Here is a 23,190-nt window from a genome sequence, read left to right on the forward strand (position 1 = left end):
CCTGCAGAATTATGACTGCATCAGACTCTGCAGAATTAGGACTGCTCCATTCATTTTATAGCCCTTGTATCCAAAAACACTGCACAAGGTAAGAAGCTGCTACTGAGACCAGGCTTGGTAAATCTGAAAAGGGGTAACAAACGTTCCTCTTCTAATCTGTCATTAAATCTTACCCTGGTCAGTTTTCTAGCTTCAAACTGCTGAGCTAAGCTCCCTTTTCAGGAAGAAGAATGCTAGTAGATTCATTACCGACTGCAGCTTAACAGGCATAGTCTTCCCTATCTGCACAGGAAAACTGCTGCCTTTGCAGAAAGAGAAACCCTAGATAATCAACTGAAGCTCTAGCATCAGCAGCTCATGAATCATCTGACAACCAAGAAAAAAAATGGGGGTTACAGATTCATAAAAGGGGTACAGAATTAACAGAACACAGAAGCAGCTTTTTCAATGAAAATAAAGGTTGCAGCTTTATTCTATCATATACACAGGTGTGAAGCTTAACACTCAGAATCAGGTGCACAGTGTTAAAATACTTAAAGAACGTCAGAGTCATTACCCGTGAGTGGGCCAGTTCTTGGAGTCCTGAGGTGCAGTGTGACTGGGTTTTTGCTCCACAGGGCCATGACTTGCACACACCAATAGCCCCCCGATATTATATTCTTTTGTTATCAGTATGGTTAATGCAGCTCTTGAGCAATTATAATGCACCTATTACATTTCTGCAGTGTCTGTCTTAAGAAGAATACATAGCAGTACATACAGATTTTCCTCCTATTACAGGTGGCTGTAAGCTCCAATCCTACATGGTAAAAAGGTCAGTTGTCCTCATCTTACTCCCACCATGCCTTTTGCAACCAGCGATTGGAACCAGGTGGCTGGATGTCGAGCAAGTGCATGAATCCAGATGGACATTGGAACAGTGCAACCTTGAGTGCAAGTTACAGAGACATGGGACAAAGGGCAATCACCAATGCAGCAGGGGTACAGAATGTCATGACACGGCCGACTGTCCCTTCTCCATCATCGGAACAGAGTACCATGATATGGTTAACAATCTGACCACACCAGGCCAAAACAAAGAAAAAAGGTGCTTTGCACCAAAGTGCAAGTGTCACTGCAGGAGAATACAGAGCACAGATTTGGGCAATTCACCCCTTATACCCGAGCACAAAGCACCAACGTGGGAGTGTCCGTGTAAAGTGCCAAGACAGAAGTTAAAAAGTGTGACTTGCTCACTGCAGCACAGCATGGAGCACCAAGACATGGAAAACTCGCTCATCTCACCAAAACAAAATGAAGGAACATGCAGCAGGAACAAAATAGCCCCAATCATATATTAACATACATTAAACACACTTGCTTAAAATTCTTTTAAAAATATATCATTTTCTTTAAAAAAAAAAAAATCAAGAAGTAAGGTAATCATAATTTTGAGTTCTTTGTAACAGTTGCTTCATCTCACTCTTGAGTTTCCCGCTTTATCATGGAAGCAGAAGAGACTCCTATAGGAGGTGGCAGGGGAATCTTAAAGGTGCACAAACCTTCAGCTGTAGCTGGTCGCCTTCACAATTGTAATATTGGAGACAGACTTCCTAAAGTTGTCATATTCCTCATCAGAATCCTAAATGGGAAGAATTCAAAGGGGGAGGAGGGAGAAGAAAATAGAAAAGAAAGAAAAAAAAAAAAGATGGATGTGGAGTACAGGAGAAGGGAACATATATACACATCAGTGACATCTAGAAAACTGCTACAATGAAGTTGTATGTTAAAAAAAAACAAAAAAAAAACTGCTGTATTACAAGCCAGTTGATCTGATTGGAATTGGGTGCAGTTCTCTAACCTGTTTGGCTTATTAGACCCCCTGAAGAAGCCAATGTTTTGGTGAAACCTGGGATCCTGGTTGGGGCAAATTCGATTACCATCTGATTTATATTTGGACACCCTTTGTTCGTGCTTACTTCATGGAGTGTGTTACATATTGGGAGCATATTATTGAACTGTGCTGTATTGCAAGATTTATGAGGCTTCTATGTACAATTCTAGAAGGTGCGATAATTGAGATAAGGATGCCTGTGTGTGTTTTCAATATACACTTTGGGTCACTTATTTCTGAGCACCTTTCAAACAAAAATTTTAATTTTGGGACGGTTTATGTGATTGTGTTATACACTGTCCAAATATATTTACTGAAGATTTGCATCTCCCATTTTTATTAACTATTACAGAAAACTTTCAAAACAGAAGATAGAACAGCAAGTCTTTAGACTTCAAAACCTTCTCAGTTCTTACCACGCTGTTCCCTACCCACCTCCCCAGCACCTGGCACTGCATGCTATGCCATCTTCTAATCTCCTCACCCCTCTCCTCCTCCCACCACACAGCACCTGCCACTATATATCCCCATGTCTCTCCCTACCACATAGCATCTCCCCTTCTGGCCCAGTACTTCACAGCACAGCCGCTATACTATTATTATTTGTAGCATTTGTATCCCACATTTTCCCACCAATTTGCAGGCTCAATGTGGCTTACATTTGCCGTAATGGCGGTTGCCTTGCAGACCATCGCCATTTCCGGATAACAGAGTTACAAATAGTATTTTAGTTAAGGTGCATACATACTTGGTACTAAACATGTAACATAACATAATAAGAACAGATCATGTTGTATATATACATCATGTGCATAATACATGGTAAAGAATAATACATGATGGTATTGCGTGAAGCTTCCTAAGTAGTGAATTGGATTGTATCGTACATTGGGTCATCGACTATATAGAGTCCCTATTCAGCATACAGTTTAAAGTGGTATTGCTTAATCATTAATTTCAGAGAGTTTAATCAGTCATGTGATAAAAGTTCGGTTTTGTATATATCGTGTATGGTGTTGTTTTCTTTAGTATCTAAGATGAATGCTTATGGTATGCCTTCTTGAAAAGATCTGGTTTTCAGTAGTCTTCGGAAGATGGTTAGGTCCTGCGTTGTTTTTACGGCCTTCGGTAGTGCGTTCCATAGCTGCGTGCAGATGTATGAGAAACTGGTCGCTTATGTGGATTTATATTTTAGCCCTTTGCAATTAGAATAGTGGAGATTAAGGAATGTGCATGATGATCTTTTTGCATTCCTCATAGGTAAGTCTATAAGGTCTGACATGCCATCTTCTTCTGTTTCCCTCTTTCTACCTCAAATTCCATCTTCTTGCTCACCCCAGCACTTCTTATAGGGTCACACCTTCCCTTCCCAGAAGCTACTGCATGATACAACAGCTGTGCTATGCAACCTCAGAATAAAGCACCACCCTACCTACCATGTTGCTGGCACACAGCTTCACCCCCTTACCTCTGCACACTTGGCACAGCACTCGGAGATCCTCTCCATGCAGGTCAATTTCCTATGTCTGTTAGTTCTGTGGGGACAGCAGACCATGCTAAATAAGGTTTATCCACCCTATCAAAGGTCACAGGAAATATCAATCTAGTTAATTAGTTTTTGACTACCGAGAGTCAATGTTCTACCACAAAAGGGTGCTTTGGCGAACTGAACCCAAATACAGAAAGCACTCTCAATAAGATCACCAGTGACCCATCCAAGGTATTCCTGCAGTTTCCCTTTCATTAGAAAGTAACAAATGCAAAGAGTGCAGAAAACCCTTGGGGTAATTTTTAGCAGCAGTGATGAAATCAAATCTAAAAGAATTACTCAGGATTTGCCTCTGCTTTTTCTATGGGTAATTTTTTCTGAACAAGTAGCGTCAAGTTTAGTTCTGTCTACTCAAAACTATGCATCTGGCTTCATTCTTGACACTCTAATGAAGTTAAAGTTGCTCACATTGTAGAGCACAGGTAATTAACCGCCTTAAGAGACACAAGGATCAGAACAGTACATTTTCACATATGAAGTGTTGCAATACCCAGGTGAATGCCTTCAATTATTGCCTATCCTAGTTGTCTTAAGTGTTTTGGGTTTGAAATAGGTGAGTTTACAAGATAAGATCACCACCCCCAATATTGAGAAAAATTGTCCCGATAGCTTACTCATTTATGATTTCTATTGAATATTTGTTGCTTGATCTTCTCTTCCGTTGCATTCTCAGCAGCAGCAGGACCACCACAAGAACTGAGGGTGCAAACACCATAATGGAGAGCAACGTGGCTGTGGATAGTGAGAAGATGACTAGGAGGAAAAAGTACAAATAATGGTAAGAGGAAAGGAATGCTTCTACAGGGACAGTCCTCACTGACAAGAGCTGTGAGGTCATTTGAGTATCAATAGAATTAGTGTGTTAGGACTTCATTATAACTCATAAAAATTGAATATTACTACAAGGATTGGAAATGTAGTGGAACAGAGCTCTACTCATGTTTGGTTGGCTTGTCCAGAAATAGTTAGAGAATGTACAACAGATCACAATGAATACTTTTGGACCCTATTTCAGTGTTTAAGAACTGCATATAGATCAGGTGTGGGCAACCACAATCATCAAGGACTATAACTCGGTCGGGTTTTCCAGATTGCCACAATGAATATTTGTGGGATCTATTTCCATACAATGTAAGCAGTACATGCAAATTAATTCATGTATATTCATTGTGGCAGTCTGGAAAACCCAACTGAGTTGTGGCCCTCAAAAACTGGCTGCCCACCTCTGCTATAGATGGACTTATAGTTCCAACTACAACCAGGGAGGATATTTTAGGAGTTTGAAGAAGCCTCAACCGTGCTCTCCTATTTTAGTTATTTTGAACCAACTGGGGGCATCCACTCATCATCGGTGGCACGTCTCTACAAGGTAGAAAACAACTCCTCAGACTCTTGAATTATTTTCTAGCCTCACTAATCTTGTGTCCCCACTGTAAACACCTTTTTTTCTCACATCACTGTTCCGACAACCCGAGCCTCATTGCTGCAGCTCCCCACTATCTTCAAGTATGGCGCCCAGTATTTATCCTATTGACGTCAGATGCCTCTACTACGCTTCAGCCAATCACCATCTTATGTACAAATGGGTCTGACCCGAAAACATTTTAAGGCAGTTTCAATTCAACTACAGAAATTCCTAAAGAAGTGAAGAATATATTAAAAAAAAAAAAACAGCAGGAGGTGGAGGTGTGGAGCAGATGAGAGTGGATGCCCCCAGTTGGTTCAAAATGATAACCAAAATAGGAGAGCACTGTTGAGGAGGATTATTAGTTGTACAGTAATTGAAAAATTAGCACCAGAAAGTGACTCCAAGATGAGCGCTCTTTACAGAACACTGCTTACAGCCAATTCTCATGCCTAAAGTTGAGTGCTGGCATTTTTTCAGACCGAAGAGTAATGATAGCAATGTTTTGTACCAGTATCAGTCTTCTCAATTTTATCACTTGTAGGCCATCATAGAGGGAGTTACAGTAAGCCAGACTGGAAATAAAAGCAGGAAGGAAGGAAGGATCCAGAGGGAAGAGATTTCTAAAGCAAAGCTCTCAGAACAAAATTTGCCTTAGGATGAAATAGCATCTAGTAACACTAGAGATTTGAGCACAGAATGCGAGCGCATGGTCAGTGAAGAAACTTACTGTGCTATGTTACAACAGATTTGTTCAGATACAAGTAAAGGGATAACAGAGTGGTTAGAACAGTGGGTTGAGAAGCAGAAAAGCCAGGGTTCAAATACTGCTTTTCCCAACACTCCTTAAACTTGGGAAAGTCACTTCCCCCTCTTATCTCACGTACAAGTTGATGCCTCATTTACCAAATGTGCATTGATCTGTTAAAAGCACACAATAATGCACATTAAAGATGTAATGCCCCCTTGTAGGCATCTCTTGGTCCAGGGCTTGACCTGGCTGGAGTGCTTCTAGAGCAGGCTCTGTCAGTCCCTTAAGCTTCTGGCACCTTCACCCGGGGAAGAAAAAGGTTAGTGGGTGGGTTTAACCTCTTCCCCCACCCCTCCAGAAAAAACCCAGAAATGACCTCTGAACAAGGCTGTAAACAAAAGATTTAACAGTTTTATTGAACTATGTACAGGTTTTGCTATAAAAGGTGTTGAAAAATTAGGAATGTGTAAAATGTTGTTTTGAAATAACCACTGAAATACATAGAATACTATAAACCACATACCACACAGTCTAATACCAATACTCATAACCATTACCTTTTCTTATAGTCACTACTCTTGGCCACTAATTTCAGCATTCTTTTCACCCATTAGTCATTTTGCCTAAGCAGCAACTCTTAATTCCTTTCTGTCACTCTAGGCCAAGTCTTTGTGTGGACATGGCATGGAAATATGGCCTATATTTTACCCTTACTCCTTCCTTGTGTCCTTCCCTTGTCTTTCCTCACCAAGTCCCCAAGTACCACCCTCCTGCTGGAGTACTCTGGGCTGGTGGCTGCTAAAAGTCCAACTAAGTCTAACTGGTTTGGCCTGTCCCCACTGCCAGGCTCACAGCGCTGACTGCATTCCCCAGGGCTGATGCCTCCATTGGGCTCCCGTTTTCAATCCTCACCCAGCGAGCCACTGCCTTGCTCCTGGTGCCTACTGCACCCCAGAAGCTTTCTGCCAGCCTCCCCCCCCCCCATATGCCTCTCAAGCCTTGTCCAGGGGATATACCCCAAGCCCACTCCCAAGGGCCTCCTCTGCCACTGGACCTCGTGCCCAATTGGATCACCGATGCCTTCTGCTTCACCCTGAGCTGCTCCCAAGGGTTGCTGATCTTCCCATCTTCCTGAGGTGCCACTAGGTGTTCTGCTATGTACCAGCTCTTAGAAGAGCTCTGTGACTGTTCCCCCATAGAGGGCAACCTCCTGTCTGCCAATCTCCAGGAAGAACTCGTAGGGTACTTTTCCTTGCTGTGGCCCAGAAAACCAGCTCTTAACAGAGCTCAAGGCCCCAGTCAAAAGGTCACCATCAGTATGTTTCTCTTATTATAGTGAGTAAGTTTTCTAACCCCCCAATTAGCTTCAGCTATCCTTCCCCTGTGTGCTTATATTTCTAAACCCACTTTACTTTTAATATACCCAAAGTGTGATCTCATCAGCTGCCTCGCTCTCCTTCAGTGAATAAGGAATATAAAGTGCTGCCCACTTCCCTCTCTGCTGAGCTTAGCAATGTAGCATATCATCAAATCAATCATTTGTACTGCAGGATAGCCGCTAAAGCAAAATGACAAACCTCATTCTCTCAATGCAATGCAGACAGAAAATAAAATTGCTTTTGAAACTCACTGTGACCAAAGATCCCCTCTCTCTCTTCCCCCCCCCCCCCCCCCCCCATTTCTCATTAAACCTTCCCTTTAGGGGGAGGTTCACAGATATTAATAAAATAGGCCCCATTGAGAACAGGACTTAACGTGTTTTAACTGATTAATGAGCCCAAGAAAAGAGAAAAAACTCCACAGAGCAAACGAGGACCAAGAAGTAAAGAAGACCAAGATCTGTAACCTGTGGTTGTGTCCCTGAACAAAGCGTTTATTGATGAACTGACCCAACACAGCTGTGTTTCAGCAAAATGCTTGCATCAAGGATACTATCAAATTAAATAAATATGAATAGTTTTAATTGTCCCTACTCTTGGCCACCTCCGCTCCTTAGCCCTCCTTAACTATTAATACATATTAGTAAATGAGGTCCTTAATCTGCAAGTCCTCTGGGGCAGGGAAATGTCTACTACATCTGACCATCTTTCCAAATCTAAGATCAAGGCAAGAAACTAAATGCAAAGTCCAAGCTCTGGATGGAGTATATGGGAACTAAGGAATACCTGATATACATTAGGGATTTAAGGATACATGGAAATGAAAGGCATGCGCAACTGAAAAAGAAGAGGGTGGGGAATAAGGACGTGATGATACTATTGTACTGCAATTCTATGGAAATCAGTTACAGTACTGTATACATTAAAATTTGTAATGTACTTACTTTTAAACAAAGAAGTATCCATGAACAAATGTGTACTGACAGGACATCAAATAAAATAAAAATAAAAAATAAAAAAAAACTCTGCAACTACAAAATGAAGGTGCATCAGAGATTCCCAAACCTGTCCTGGGAGTGAACAGCTAGTAAGATTTGTGGATATTCTGAAAACCTCTCTCATGCATATTCATTGTGGATCTCCTGAAAAACTGACTGGCTGGGCTTCCCCTAGGACAGGTTTGGAAACCCCTGCAGTATGCAATAGTAAACCTCAGGCCTCACTACAAATAAGGAGATGTGTGTAGTTACAGCAGAGTTTTAAGTATTACCAGAAAGATTATTAAGCCCAGTGGAACTTTTGGAGACAGGCAAGAGTTAGTCTATCATGTTTTGGGAAGCTATTCAGCTAGCTCATTGTGTTCCCAGATAAACATTCCTGTATTGGTTTAAGGGGTGGGGGGTGGGGGGAAGAAGAGGAAAGAGACCCTAGTATGGATTCCAAGGGCCCAGGTTTTCACACATAGCTGTGTGTATTTCAAAGTGGACCACTGAGTCCATTGCTGCTGGCACCGATTCTACCCTCCAAAATGTGGCCTGAAGACTTTCTGTTGCAATGGAAGCCTTTGTGTCCTGTACAGCAGCTGTGATTTGCACTCACAGTATCAGCCAGTTTTTATGACTGAAATCACTGAGTATTACTTTCAGAAAGATTGGCCTCACCTTGTTCAGTGACCATCAGCACTGTTGGCAGCAGGTTACTTTGGACATCTGGTGGGTTTTTCACAGTGCAGGTGAATGTCCCATTATCATTAGGCGTTAGGTCTCTGATAGCAATGGAGGCGTCATTCGAGCTGATGTCCCCTTCCCATGTTATTCTGTTCCCAAAGATCCCACCTGCGACGGGGAAGGCCACTGACTGATAATGCAAAATCTGCAGAGACAAACCCAGAATCTAAATTCTGTCAGTGTTATTAGCAAAGAAATTTTCTGAAAAGCAGCAAAACTAGAAGAACAATGTCCAGTCAGCTTCAATTTCACATCCCAGGTGAAACCAGTGCCTGAAGTTTGAGATTACAAGGCAAAGGAAATATCCCTGTAGCTAAGGCACACCTTGGTCAGCAACATTACTGTGCTATTATAGGGATGTGGTGCTTCACATCCCCATCTTCCTCCCCACCTCCCCCCAAATCTTGCATAAGTGTCTAGAGCACACAGAGTTAACAAATAGTTGTAACTGCGGGGAAACTTCATGCTGTTCCTGGAAAGTTTAAATTCAGGCTTTCCAACAAGGATAGGATTAACCCTATGCTGGGCTCCACATTATAAAGATGCTCATCAGTACAATAGACTACATCTAATTCACATTAATGTGGATGTTTAATACCCCTCATAGCCCAGCAACCATTCTCCCTAGTGTCAATCTCCCAGCACCTGTTTCACTGCTCAGTGCTTCTTGTGCCTTTGGGTGCTTGAGTTTGCTTAAGATTCCATCAGGCTGAAAAGGGGCCTGAAGACATAGATATGGGTGATATGCATCAGTGGCTAATGATGATGGCTTAATGCCCCTGCAGGGGTACCAATGCAGTATGAAAAGCAATGACACCATATTTTGTCCTAGGAGGGCCAATGCAGCAGCTGCAATGGACAATATCCATTTCCTGCAGAGGTCTCTGGCAAGACTACATTAAAGCACATCTGCCAAGCTCTCCCCCCCCCCCCCCCCCGCCCCGCCAACCTTTGGGTGCTAGGCACTTTCCTGTTTTGCCTATGCTTTTATCTTGCACTGTTTCCACCTGCAGTACAGAGTTATCTTCCTGTGGATGTGTGACCAGATAGCTGGAGTGAGCACAACACCAATAAATCTGATTCACACAAGGACCAAAGTTTTCATGTACTTCATAGCAGTCCACACGCATCCATATGCATCTGGCAATGGACAATTTTAAGAGACTCCTGATTAAAAACTAACAAATGTCAAGACGATATGACACGTCCTGTTTGAAGGCTGCATAAAACAATTACTACACCGAGTATGCAGCATCTCTTATTCAATTAGGTATAAAGCATTTTACTAGCAAGCACTGGACATTCACCCATTACCATGAGGTACCATAGCATAAGGGGATGGGATTTGATATAGTGCCTTTCTGTGGTTTCGGTCAAAGCAGTTTACATTCTATATACAGATACGTATTTATTTTATACTTGGGGCAATGGAGGGTTAAGCGACTTGCCCAGAATCACAAGGAGCTACAGTGGGAATCAAACCTGGCTCCCCTGGTTAACAGGTTACTGCACTAACTTTTAAGCTACTCCTCTACTTCACCAGTGCACTGCAGAGGCAGAAAAACAGGTAGTACAATTAAATGGAATGTATCTTCTTCCTGTTGCTTAATATATTAGCTTCCTGGACCAGAGGTCACTCACATTCTGTGTGGGGCCTCCATGGTGAGGTTTATATGTCCAATCCACCGTCAGATGTTCAGATATGGGCGATGAGGACCAGAAGTTGCAGCGAAGCTTCACATGTTGGCCCACAATGCCATGCACCTCTGAATCAACCTGGATTTTTATGCAGAAAGCCCTAGAAAAACCTGCAGAAAGCAAAGACTGTCAAACTGCTGGTGTGTGCTTCTCATAAGCAATTAATTGTTTAATTTAGCTTTTAATTTAAACAAAACAAAACAAAAGGACAACAGTTATAATGCACCCATAGGTACTCTGGAGAAATTTGAAGTGCAGTCAGGTATATATGTTTACTTAAACATTTTGTATACTGTCTTTTGTAATGCAGCAGGGGACTGTGGTAATCAAAGGTTCTCCTTCTAGTATGTGAAGCTTCTTTTGGGGGGAGGGAGGAGAGAGATTTAAGGTTTTAACTTCTAAGTGGTAGTACCATTTTGTGTAAAAGTTTGAATAGAGATATCTAAAATGATGAAGACTCATAGGTATTGCAAGTTGTATTTACCTAGAGAACTCTGGAACGTAGCAAGGTATAGAGAACTTGCACAGCTGAAAGTGATCTCAGGCTCATCAGAAACAAATGGACAGACTTCCCAGTGTCAAAGTGGGTCAGAACTGTAACCATAATTCTGCTACAATTAAGTCAATGCATCTTGAGGAATATGAAAGTATTTTTAGGGAAAGTAAACTGTAGCTACATTTTCCATATAAACCTATATGGAAACTAATTGCTTAATGCAACTTAAGCTTGTTTCCAAATTAGCCAAAAACATGCAACTTTTAAAAAAACACTGCTTATCTCATTTCAAAGCTGAGGTATTAACTCGTGACAATGTCATAGGCTAATGGCCATGTTTTACACAGATCTGCTAAAGATGCAAATTAGCTATCCACTCTCATTGGTTGCTTGTGAATTATTGCTTTAGATACTGAATGCACATTTCTGATCCTGGAAACACAAATCAAGTTTCTGCCCAAATTCTTCTCCCACACAAGTGGTAGCCCAGTCATTAAAGGAGACCTCGAAGACCCCTTCCAGGTGGGCCAGTAAGCATAAAAGATGCCCTGCCCTCCCCTCACCCGATATACACAATATAAAACGCTAAGCACTCAACACTCCTCGGCTGTACCAGCACGAACCTCAGCAGTTGAGCATGAGGTCCGCACCCTGACGAAGCTCAGGTATACTACCTAGCTAAACATGGCCCGTCTAAGCAGTGGATCTACAAAAATGCGATAAAAATTAATACAAATTTAAACTTATCTTAAATGATGATTTACAGTAAGAAAATATTGATTAAATAAAATATTTGGACCAATGAGGCAGGCGAATCATGGGTAGTTGGCCCATGTGAAACAAGTTGCTGCTGAGATCCGCGCTGGTACAGCTGAGTGTTGAGCATTGTATATATCTTGTGGCTCCCACTCTTTGAAGTTTATATTCTGACCAGTTAAGAGCACTCCCCTCGCCTGATGGCATTTTTGATCTCAGTTAGAACTACCTCCACCCTCTAAAGAGAAAATATCTGCAAAAAAACCCAACTCCCCCCTGGCTGGATCTTTGAGTCAGGATTCAATGTCAGAGCTATTGTTAGCCATTCACGCTCCACTTCCTGGTAAAACATAATTGGTTAACAGCATAAAGCTACTCCCACTCCTAATTTCATTATTCAATCTCACAACAGTATTTCCAATCTTCTATTGTCAGTGATAAAATCCTTAGGTTATTCTTTCCTCAATATGGATCCATATTTCATCACTTGGCTTCTTCAGGAGGAACAGAGTTCACCCGGGACAACCTGGGAACCCACACCTGATCAACCATAACAGTCAGAAAATTGTGAAAACAATGTTTTATTTTCACATGGAATACTGTTGTCCCAAAGGAAATGAATAATGAAATTGAATGGTGTGTATAATGAAATTAGAGAGAGTGGGAGTAGCTTTATGCTATGAACCAATTATGTTTTACCAGGCAGTGGAGACGCATAAGAACATAAGAATAGCCACACTGGGTCAGACCAATGGTCCATCTAGCCCAGTATCCTGTTTCCAAACAGTGGCCAATTCAGGTCACAACTACCTGGCAGAAACCCAAATCATGGCAACATTCCATGCTACAAATCCAGGGCAAGCATTTGCTTCCCCATGTCTGTCTCAATAGCAAACTATGGACTTTTCCTCCAGGAACTTGTACAAACGTTTTTTTTAAACCCAGATGCTAACTGCTGTTATCACATCCTCTGGCAAAGAGTTCCAGAGCTTAACTACTTGTTGAGTGAAAAGTATTTCCTCCTATTTGTTTTAAAGTATTTCCATGCAACTCCCTTGAGTGTCCCCTAGTCTCTGAACTTTTGGAACGAGTAAAAAATCAATTTACTTCTACTCATTCATATCTCCCCTCATCCGTTTCTTTTCCAAGCTGAAAAGCCCTAACCTCTTTAGCCTTTCATCATAAGAGGAGTTTCATCCCCTTTATCATTTTGGTTGCTCTTCTTCTAACTTTTTCCATTTCCAAATGGCCATTTTGTCAGTGCCTAGTGCTGGAAAGTTGTTGTGGAGTTGTAATTATTTTTCTACTGTCTTGGGATTTGTTACAATTTATTTTTCCCCTGAAGCAGCTTGGATTAGCTAAACAGGGAACCCTTGTCGGGATTGAAATGACAATTTTTGGATTATACCAAGATAAGTACTGTGTGATAATATGGATGGGGCAACTGAGAACTGTGTATAATTTTCAAATTTTATTCTGTATAAGTAAGCGTTATTGCTATACAGGGACTGTTTTGGTCCATATATTAGTGGAGTTTTTTTTTATGACTGATGATTATTGTGAGCCACCTATATATTGAAGGCTCGCCTTACAAATAGGTGTGTCTCCTTTTGTCTACCGAGGTCTTTTTTTTTCCACTTTGTACTACTGGGCAATCCTTCTGATACATATAGTAAATGACGGCAGATACAGACCTGTGCGGTCCATCCAGTCTGCCCAACAAGATAAACTCATTTACATGGTATGTGATACTTTATATGTATACCCAAGTTTGATTTGTCCTTGCCTTTCTCACAGAGTATTTATGTAGAAGCAGTTTAGTGAAGTAATTGAAAATCACCCATTATTATAGCATTGCCCAATTTGCCAGCTTTCCTAATCTCTGTAAACATTTTTTCATCTGTCTGTTCATTCTGTCCCAGCGGATGGTAGTACAGCCCTTCAAGAACACTCCTTCCATTCACACATGGAATTTCTATCCATAATGATTTCACGCTGTTATGTGTTTCGTGTGGAATGTTTATTTTATTTGACACAATTCCCTCTAACATATAGCACAGTATTAGTAAGTGCATCTCAGCATGCTGCACATCAGCGTTTTCCGACCGTTATTGATCAGGTGCGGGTTCTCAGGTTTACCCAGGTGAACTCTGTTCCTCCTGAAGAAGGCAACTGACGAAATATGGATCCGTATTGAGGACAGACGTGAACCCGAGGATTTTATTGCTGACAATAGAAGATTTGGTGGATTTCTATAGCCTTTGGAGCATGAATGAGGAGGGGATGCTCCCCCTTATTGGCCTTTAACACACAGTTCCAGCCAGGAAGGTTTGCTTTCGGATGTTTTGAACATATGGCAAGATTCTGGCTTAAGCTGGTTTGTGTTATTGAATTTGGAATTAAAAACATAAAGGTAATAAATAGAAATAAATCAAAACAGAGAAAATAAAATGATACCTTTTTAACAATACATTTTTTCATTAGCTTTCAAAGGTAATCCTTCTTCAGGTCGGAAATAAGCAAGTGTTGACAAATATCAGAATATATAAGTGAAACACAAAAGCATTCCAATGACAGTCTCACAGGAAGACAATGGGATGGGGGTGGGTGAGAGACAGGGAGAGATGGATGGCTGATAAGGAGAGTGACAAAGCAGTAGAATTTTATGGTGGGAAAGAAAACCCAAGATCTTTGTTAAGTCCTGGCTGGTGGGTGTCAAAATATTTTATATCATTTTAACTTCAAAGGTCTTACGTTCCTGGATTATCTTAAAATTTCCTTTTAGTATTCTTACCATAAGATCATTGAGGCAGTGTTCTGTTTTTATAAAATGCTGTCCCACAGAGGTGACATCCTGGTTGGCATTGGAATGCTTAATATTATGCCTATATAAATTGAGCCTCATCTTTAGCATCTGGCTTGTTTCTCCAATATAGCACCCTTCTTCACACTTTTTGCATTGAATTATTTATTTATTTTACAGCACTTATACCCCACAATTTCCCCACCGCTGGCAGGCTCAATGTGGCTTACAACAGTTAAATAACAAATAGACGCGTACAATAAATGGAAAGGGGTAAGCGGGGTGGGGAGGTAAAGATAAGAAATGGGTTAGTCCGTAAGAGCACTAGAGGGGTCAGTGTCCTGGGGTCAGTGAGGTAGGACAGGAATTATGTATACCACATTTGAGGATGAGCTTGTGAAGGATCCCCTTATGCTGTTTTTCCCATGTGAGTGACTGTGGGATCCTGTGAGATGTGTCTGCACAGTTTGCAGCTAGGTACATAAGTACATAAGTAGTGCCATACTGGGAAAGACCAAAGGTCCATCTAGCCCAGCATCCTGTCACCGACAGTGGCCAATCCAGGTCAAGGGCACCTGGCACGCTCCCCAAACGTAAAAACATTCCAGACAAGTTATACCTAAAAATGCGGAATTTTTCCAAGTCCATTTAATAGCGGTCTATGGACTTGTCCTTTAGGAATCTATCTAACCCCTTTTTAAACTCCGTCAAGCTAACCGCCCGTACCACGTTCTCCGGCAATGAATTCCAGAGTCTAATTACACGTTGGGTGAAGAAAAATTTTCTCCGATTCGTTTTAAATTTACCACACTGTAGCTTCAACTCATGCCCTCTAGTCCTAGTATTTTTGGATAGCGTGAACAGTCGCTTCACATCCACCCGATCCATTCCACTCATTATTTTATACACTTCTATCATATCTCCCCTCAGCCGTCTCTTCTCCAAGCTGAAAAGCCCTAGCCTTCTCAGCCTCTCTTCGTAGGAAAGTCGTCCCATCCCCACTATCATTTTCGTCGCCCTTCGCTGTACCTTTTCTAATTCTACTATATCTTTTTTGAGATACGGAGACCAGTACTGAACACAATACTCCAGGTGCGGTCGCACCATGGAGCGATACAACGGCATTATAACATCCGCACACCTGGACTCCATACCCTTCCTAATAACACCCAACATTCTATTCGCTTTCCTAGCCGCAGCAGCACACTGAGCAGAAGGTTTCAGCGTATCATCGACGACGACACCCAGATCCCTTTCTTGATCCGTAACTCCTAACGCGGAACCTTGCAAGACGTAGCTATAATTCGGGTTCCTCTTACCCACATGCATCACTTTGCACTTGTCAACATTGAACTTCATCTGCCACTTGCACGCCCATTCTCCCAGTCTCGCAAGGTCCTCCTGTAATCGTTCACATTCTTCCTGCGACTTGACGACCCTGAATAATTTTGTGTCATCGGCGAATTTAATTACCTCACTAGTTATTCCCATCTCTAGGTCATTTATAAATACATTAAAAAGCAACGGACCCAGCACAGACCCCTGCGGGACCCCACTAACTACCCTCCTCCACTGAGAATACTGGCCACGCAATCCTACTCTCTGCTTCCTATCTTTCAACCAGTTCTTAATCCATAATAATACCCTACCTCCGATTCCATGACTCTGCAATTTCTTCAGGAGTCTTTCGTGCGGCACTTTGTCAAACGCCTTCTGAAAATCCAGATATACAATATCAACCGGCTCCCCATTGTCCACATGTTTGCTTACCCCCTCAAAAAAATGCATTAGATTGGTGAGGCAAGACTTCCCTTCACTAAATCCGTGCTGACTTTGTCTCATCAGTCCATGTTTTTGTATATGCTCTGCAATTTTATTCTTAATAATAGCCTCCACCATCTTGCCCGGCACCGACGTCAGACTCACCGGTCTATAATTTCCCGGATCTCCTCTGGAACCCTTCTTAAAAATCGGAGTAACATTGGCTACCCTCCAGTCTTCCGGTACTACACTCGATTTTAGGGACAGATTGCATATTTCTAACAGTAGCTCCGCAAGTTCATTTTTTAGTTCTATTAATACTCTGGGATGAATACCATCAGGTCCCGGTGATTTACTACTCTTCAGCTTGCTGAACTGACCCATTACATCCTCCAAGGTTACAGAGAATTTGTTTAGTTTCTCCGACTCCCCCGCTTCAAATATTCTTTCCAGCACCGGTGTCCCCCCCAAATCCTCCTCGGTGAAGACCGAAGCAAAGAATTCATTTAATTTCTCCGCTACGGCTTTGTCCTCCTTGATCGCCCCTTTAACACCATTTTCGTCCAGCGGCCCAACCGACTCTTTGGCCGGTTTCCTGCTTTTAATGTATCTAAAAAAATTTTTACTATGTATTTTTGCTTCCAACGCTAATTTCTTCTCAAAGTCCTTTTTTGCCCTCCTTATCTCCGCTTTGCATTTGGCTTGGCATTCCTTATGATCTATCCTGTTACTTTCAGTTGGTTCTCTTCTCCACTTTCTGAAGGATTGTTTTTTGGCTCTAATGATTTCCTTTATCTTACTGTTTAGCCACGCCGGCTGACGTTTAGTCTTTTTTCCCTTTTTTCTAATACGTGGAATATATTTGTCCTGAACCTCCAGGGATGTGTTCCATTCTCTTCTTTTTGAGCTTGTGTTGGGAATTTGCTTTTCACTAATTTCTGTTTCAAATTAGGTAGCTGTCGGAAAGCCAGCACTGGTGGGGCTTTGAATATCTCTTTCAGTAATTCATCCTCCTGGAGTAGTGGCTGTAGATCTTTTATGATTCCTCACAATTTTCCTAGCTCTGGACTGTATGTCACTACAAGAGGGATTCTCTCTGTGGCTTTCTTCTCTTTGTACTGCAGTAGGTTTTCTCTAGGTATTTTAAAGGAAGAAGCAATATTCTTGGAGATTTTGGGGTTTTTGTTTGAAGGATTCAGTCAGGATTTTGAGGTCTCTTGGGTCAGAGCAGATAAGGTGGTATCATGTGGGCTGGCTGTGTATAATGGATTTGTTTTTGCATGTGAAGTGTTAGAAACTGGAATTGTGGAGATATCGATATACAGGAAACCTACAGACAGCTATCTCCACAATTCCAGTTTCTACCCTTCACAGCTACCACACCACGAAATAGAAACAGTGTGATCTTTACTGACTCAAGATACATCATTTTCTGGATTTTGGCATAATTTGTCATGACCCGTATTTAGGTCTTATCGACTATTTTTAGTGTGCTCAATTCATCTCCTGAGTGTGAGATATTATAGTAAAACATACCAACATAGTAGATGACAGCAGAAAAAGACCTGCACGGTCCATCCAGTCTGCCCAACAAGACAAACTCATATGTGTATACCTTACCTTGATTTGTACCTGCCTTATTCAGGGCACAGACTGTACAAGTCTGCCCAGCAGTACTTCCCGCCTCCTATCACTGGCTCTGGACAGACCATATAAGTCCGCCCTCCGCTATCCTCACCTCCCAACCACCAACCCCTCTTTCACCCACCTGCTTCGCCACCCAATTTCGACTAAGCTTCTGAGGATCCATTATGCTATGAGAAAGTGTTTAATAATATTATGAATAAAAGGATTGTATATTCTATACAAGTGTATTGCCAGTAATAATGTTTTAGTTACTATTTGAATTTCTGGTATTTATATTCGATATACCCTGAAATTTTATTAGTACATACTAAGAGCGTGGCCATTAATGTGGAAACCCTTACCACCTCCTGTTTGTAGGTGGTAAGGGCTAATGCGCTAACCATGTGTTAATCGATTAGCATGCAGCAATGCAGTTGTGCTGATTAGTGCACAACACACCTACTCTCCATCTCCAGACATGCCCCCAATCTTTAGCACATGGGAAGTGCATGACAATCCCAAAACTACCACAGGACACCTAAGCATGCAATAAGCACGTTAGGTGTCCTTCTACTAAGCTGTGGTAAGCAACAAGGATCTAAGGAGGTCTTTTATTAAGGTGCGCTAACGTTTTTAGCTTGTGCTAAAAATCAGCTGAGCTGACACTATTTACCGAGATGCCCATAGGAATATAATGAGCATTTAAGTGTTAAGCACCAGTTAATTTTTAGCATAACCTAAAAATGCTAGTGCACCTTAGTAAAAGGCTCTCTAAGAGGGGGTGGGGGGAAAGAATGCCATGGAATAAGATTTTCCCATACAGTTAAAAGTTCTAGGGGTATCAGAGTTCACCTCCACCCAAGTTCCAGATCTCACTTTTTAACTCAAATTTAGTTTAGTTTACTATATTTGATATACTGCTGTTTGATAATATCACAGCAGTTTATAAATTCAAATAAGTAGAATAAAATAAAGTCTAATCTAAATAAAATACAGAAAAGCCAGAAAACAGAATAAAATTATACCATTTTTAACAGATAGGAATGCCACCTGCAAAATTGAGGTTGCTATCCTAATATCATTCTTCAAAAGCCCCCTTAAACAACAATGTTTTCAAGTTTTTCCTAAATCGTAAACATGATAATTCTGATCATAGAAAACTAAGGAAGTGATTCCAGAGAAAGGGACCTGTGATGCTAAAAATGGAATCTGATGGATTCTAAATGGTTACTAGCAGATTTTGCTGAGAAGAATGCAGGGATCTGGATGGTGCATAAGCAATAAGAAAACGTGATAATGAAATTGGAATCACTGGACGATAGCTCTCATATAGACCATAGTTAGGATCTTAAAAAGTAATTCTAATGGGAATTGTAACTCCACTATTGAAAGAACAATGGTTACCATGGTCCCATTTTTTTTCATGCCTTTGATGACTCTAATCGCTGTTTTGTATCAGTTGTAAAGTGTGATTTCAATTGCCCCACCTGCAGATCCTATGCTTCAAACTAACCACCCTTAGTCCAAAAAAACTCTCCCCACTCCCCTAAAAGGGATCTATACCCCAAATTAGCAGCAAGCCGCTCCATCAGGTGAACTGCCCTAACTCTCATTAGCCATCTTTCTATGCTTGGGACTTGCAGTTTCTAGCTACCACCACCAAGTGCCTCAACAGCGGCATTTTCTTTAAAATCTTTTGAACAGAAGCTGCTTTTGACGTTTTTTTTTAAATACAAATATTCAGACAGTGAGAGCAGCCCAGCTAACTCCCGCGGTCAGCAGTGAGCTTGTATATTTAATGCCGGGCCATTTCCCGTAACCAGCACTGAATATCCAGGTTTGTTTTTGGCTGGTTTAAAAACTTAATTGGCCGAGCCAATATTCCGCGCTGGCCGGTTAAGTTTAATACCAGCCAAAGATAGGCCTGCTATTTCGGCAGTGCTGAATATTAATGGGTAGCCGCTTCTATCGCATGATATTACCAGTTAGCCGCAAAGCGCTGACTAGGAATATTCAGTGGGAGATAACCATCTATCTCCTACTGAATAGTCACGGATAGCCAGTTAAGCGTTATTTAACCTGCCAGGAGCTGTTCCTGGCTAGTTGAATATCAGGGAGGGGGGTGTTTCAATAGAAAAGGCTTGAAAAAGCATAAAGTTTAGGTACCACTACCATTTTAAATGTATTAATTTTCCCAAAATATGCAATATTAGACCAACATTCAAGATCCTTTAAAACTTGGACAATTAGCGAGAATAATTTATATTAATAGCTAAATTAGCCTCTTATCCCATTAAATATTTATAAACTATCCAACAAGACACTGCTAGAAAATTCTGAAAAAATTATGTCAGGTATTTGGCATTATCCCATTAACCTCTATCAAATGCCTTTTGAAAGAGACCTTACTTCCTAAAAGAAACTGATCAGGTTTAGCTGACAAGTCTTGTTCTTCCAGCACACTCTCTTTCCTTCTTACTCATCTAAGAGCCCAACCTTTAGAATCAATACTGGGAAGTTTCCTGCAAGTGGCCATGCTTTGTGATTGCACATTTCAGTACTTCCCCTGTACTACTACTGTGCTGTTTCTTCAAAGAGGGAATCAACAAAACAAAGACAAGCAGTCCCACAAAGTCAGCAAGACCAAAACAAGAGTGGTAATGACCACTCAGCGAGACAGGAAGTACTGTTCAAATCTTTCTTGCAGGCATCCACATGTGGTGACACCATCGGGGTATTAGATAACCTTTCACTGATGCAAGGACTCTATACAATCCGTGTTTGTTTTGGCCTAAGCCTTCCTTGGGAGTCCAGGCAGACAACCAGAAACAAGTAAAAATGCAATCAGTGAATTAATCATGAGGTCTAAAAAGTAGTACCAAGCCATGCCAATTCCAGCAAGTACAAATATGTAATGCCAATAACAGCACCTGTGGAGGCCTGCAATAAAAGGTTTGAACAGTACTTCCTGTCTCAACAACTGGTCATGCTGGGGTTTTTTTTTTTTTTCAAACATCATCTGTATATCCTATATATAGCACCATCTTTTTATACAATCCCTGCATCCCACTGTTATTCAAACAATCTATGAAATCAGTAATCTTATAAGAAATAGGATTTTCCTTTAACCCATTTTTCAACACCACTAGGTTATCAATAGAAATCAAACAAAATAAAACATGGAAAAGAAAATATGATACCTTTTTTATTGGACATAACTTAATACATAACTTAATAAATGTATTAAGTTATGTCCAATAAAAAAGGTATCATTTTCTTTTCCATGTTTTATTTTGTTTGATTTCTATTGATAACCTTAAGAGTGGACTAACACGGCTACCACACTCCTCAACACCACTAGTAACATCAAGTGGATAGCTTTACTAGCTGACAACCAAGATAACACCCAGCCTTTACCACATGGCTGTCTGTTTTCTGTTTCTTTTACAGCATTGGGTGATAAACATGACCCCACCTCCCCAGTAGAAAAACCTACAGCCTAGGTGTTGGCCTATGAGTCACCACCTAGAATGAAAAGTAGCACTTATTCCCTACCAGACCATTTCACTTTAATTAATACCCAGCAGTCACTATTGGTGTCCCTCCCAACAATTAAGTAAAATGAATCTCTCAAATTATAGGGCTTGCTCTGGCTTAAAAAAATAAAACAGTGAGAACAATGATCAGTCTTGTATTTTATCACTCCTCCGGAAAAGAGAAAATATGACAAGCTTTAGTATCTCTCAGCTCAGAAGCACCTTCTCCATCTCCACTCTTTAACTAGAAATAAGCAAAGCGTCCCATTCCCCCCCCAACTTAAAATTAACACTACAGTCCCCTCTCACTCAGTTTTCTAACTCCAAGACACCCCTATTTTAGAGCCACAGATACAGAACCCTTCCCCTTTCAGGCACAACTAGTACATACCCACATATGCAGCCAGAGACAGAGGTACGGGAAGAGTCAAGTAAGGCTGAACTCACCGCACACCAAGAGCAGGAGCCCAAAGGCCTCACGACTCGTGTCTGCCCCGGACCCCATCACTGCGCTCTCTCTCTCCTTCTGCTCCTAAGTTTCCTACCTGTGTACAGGTGAAGCGGAAGTGACGCAAGAGGGCGGGTCCTCTGCTCCGCTGGAAGTGGTGTGGTGGAGTCACAGTGGAGTCCCGCCTCGAGGCTGCGCTGTTTAATAGGTTCCATAGCAGGTGCCTGCTCTTTGTGGCAGCTCCTCTCGGTGTATAGCGATGCCTTGGAAGCTTTCCTCGTGTATAACAGGAGGGTAGAAGAAAATCAAGGCGGCCTAATAGCTTTGTTTCAAAGTGTATTTCTTCCTTTTGTCTGCTGCTTTTCAGCCCAGCCAGTAACAGCCCTTAGACGTGTCTGCGTCGGGTTCTTTTAGTAGGTGAGCGCCCTCAGGCTGTTCACGAGCTGTCAGATCTTGTACGATTCGAGTCACGCCTCTCTGGGGCTCTGAAAAATGCCTTTGCAACATCCCCAGCCTCTGCTAGGTAGGTGAGCAGAAACTGAGATTTGATTTGTGTTACATTTGTACCCCACGCTTTCCCACTCATGGCAGGCTCAATGCGGCTTACATATTGTATACAGGTACTTATTTGTACCTGGGGCAATGGAGGGTTAAGTGACTTGCCCAGAGTCACAAGGAGATCCAGAATCAAACCAGTTCCCCTGCAGGTCAGTATAGCCAACCTCAGAACTGACCTATCCAAGCAACTAGGTACAAGAGAAGAGGCAATGGTAAAGACAGGTAAGGACAAGCAGGTACATAGGCATTGCAGCAGGAGGTAACGTGCTCCTTCTAAAATCAACTTGTACATCACTGAGCAGTGTTTGCCCAGTCTTGAGTCTTCTGAGGGTCAGCCCACAAAGGTATTTTTTTTATTCATACTTGTATCCCACAGTCATCCAAAAACGAGTTTCTGTTCAATGTGGCTTACATTTTACAGTTGTTAGATTACATTGATTCAATTGCATTTACAAGGTTATACTATGCTTTATTTTACAGTAGTTAGCAAGATAACTATTAGTGTGTATGGAACTCATTGGGTTTCTTGAGAAGGTATGTCTCATTCAATGTCAAGAGATGCAATGGAAAATTAGAAAAATGTATAAATTTGATGCTGTAGTCTAGGTGAACCTTCAATTGCCCCTCCCCCAACTTCTTCAGGGTGGCTGAAATTCTCCTTCCCTATCTTGACCCCCCTCCCAAAGTGTCCAATCTCTCTCCTTCCCTCCCCACTAGGTGTCCAGCCTCTCCCCTTCACTACTGCCCCTCCCCCCTGTCTAGTATCTCCCTCCTCCTCCCCAGGAACCCCCATGTGGCCATCAGCTTTCCCCACCTTCCTGCTG

The 23,190-nt window shown here is 41.7% G+C and overlaps 1 protein-coding gene across 2 annotated transcripts; it reads right to left on the reverse strand.

The window, feature by feature from the left end:
* Positions 1-446: 446 nt before the first annotated feature.
* Positions 447-21,935, reverse strand: MPZL3 (myelin protein zero like 3). Of its 2 annotated transcripts, none has more exons than XM_030220380.1 (6): positions 21,808-21,935; positions 10,326-10,492; positions 8,619-8,829; positions 4,037-4,154; positions 3,342-3,408; positions 447-1,621 (listed from the first exon to the last, which is right to left on the reverse strand). In XM_030220380.1, the coding sequence occupies exons 1-6, from the start codon at positions 21,863-21,865 to the stop codon at positions 1,544-1,546; spliced, it is 699 nt and encodes a 232-aa protein (XP_030076240.1). In that variant the 5' UTR covers positions 21,866-21,935; the 3' UTR covers positions 447-1,543. The 2 variants fall into 2 exon arrangements, with proteins under 2 accessions (XP_030076240.1, XP_030076239.1); XM_030220379.1 differs by having other exon boundaries at positions 4,037-4,175; positions 21,808-21,931.
* Positions 21,936-23,190: the final 1,255 nt, after the last annotated feature.

Source organism: Microcaecilia unicolor, chromosome 12 (assembly GCF_901765095.1).
Source record: "Microcaecilia unicolor chromosome 12, aMicUni1.1, whole genome shotgun sequence".
In the NCBI taxonomy this organism is placed as follows: domain Eukaryota; kingdom Metazoa; phylum Chordata; class Amphibia; order Gymnophiona; family Siphonopidae; genus Microcaecilia; species Microcaecilia unicolor.

Bases quoted from the DNA above. Each gene is read 5' to 3' on its own strand.
- MPZL3 (XM_030220379.1), bottom strand. From the start codon at position 21,865: ATGGGGTCCGGGGCAGACACGAGTCGTGAGGCCTTTGGGCTCCTGCTC. The intron at 10,493-21,807 runs GTGAGTTCAGCC...TGCTTTCTGCAG, and splicing joins GCTCCTGCTCTTGGTGTGCG to GTTTTTCTAGGGCTTTCTGC. The intron at 8,830-10,325 runs GTGAGTGACCTC...TTGTCTCTGCAG, and splicing joins ATGGAGGCCCCACACAGAAT to ATTTTGCATTATCAGTCAGT.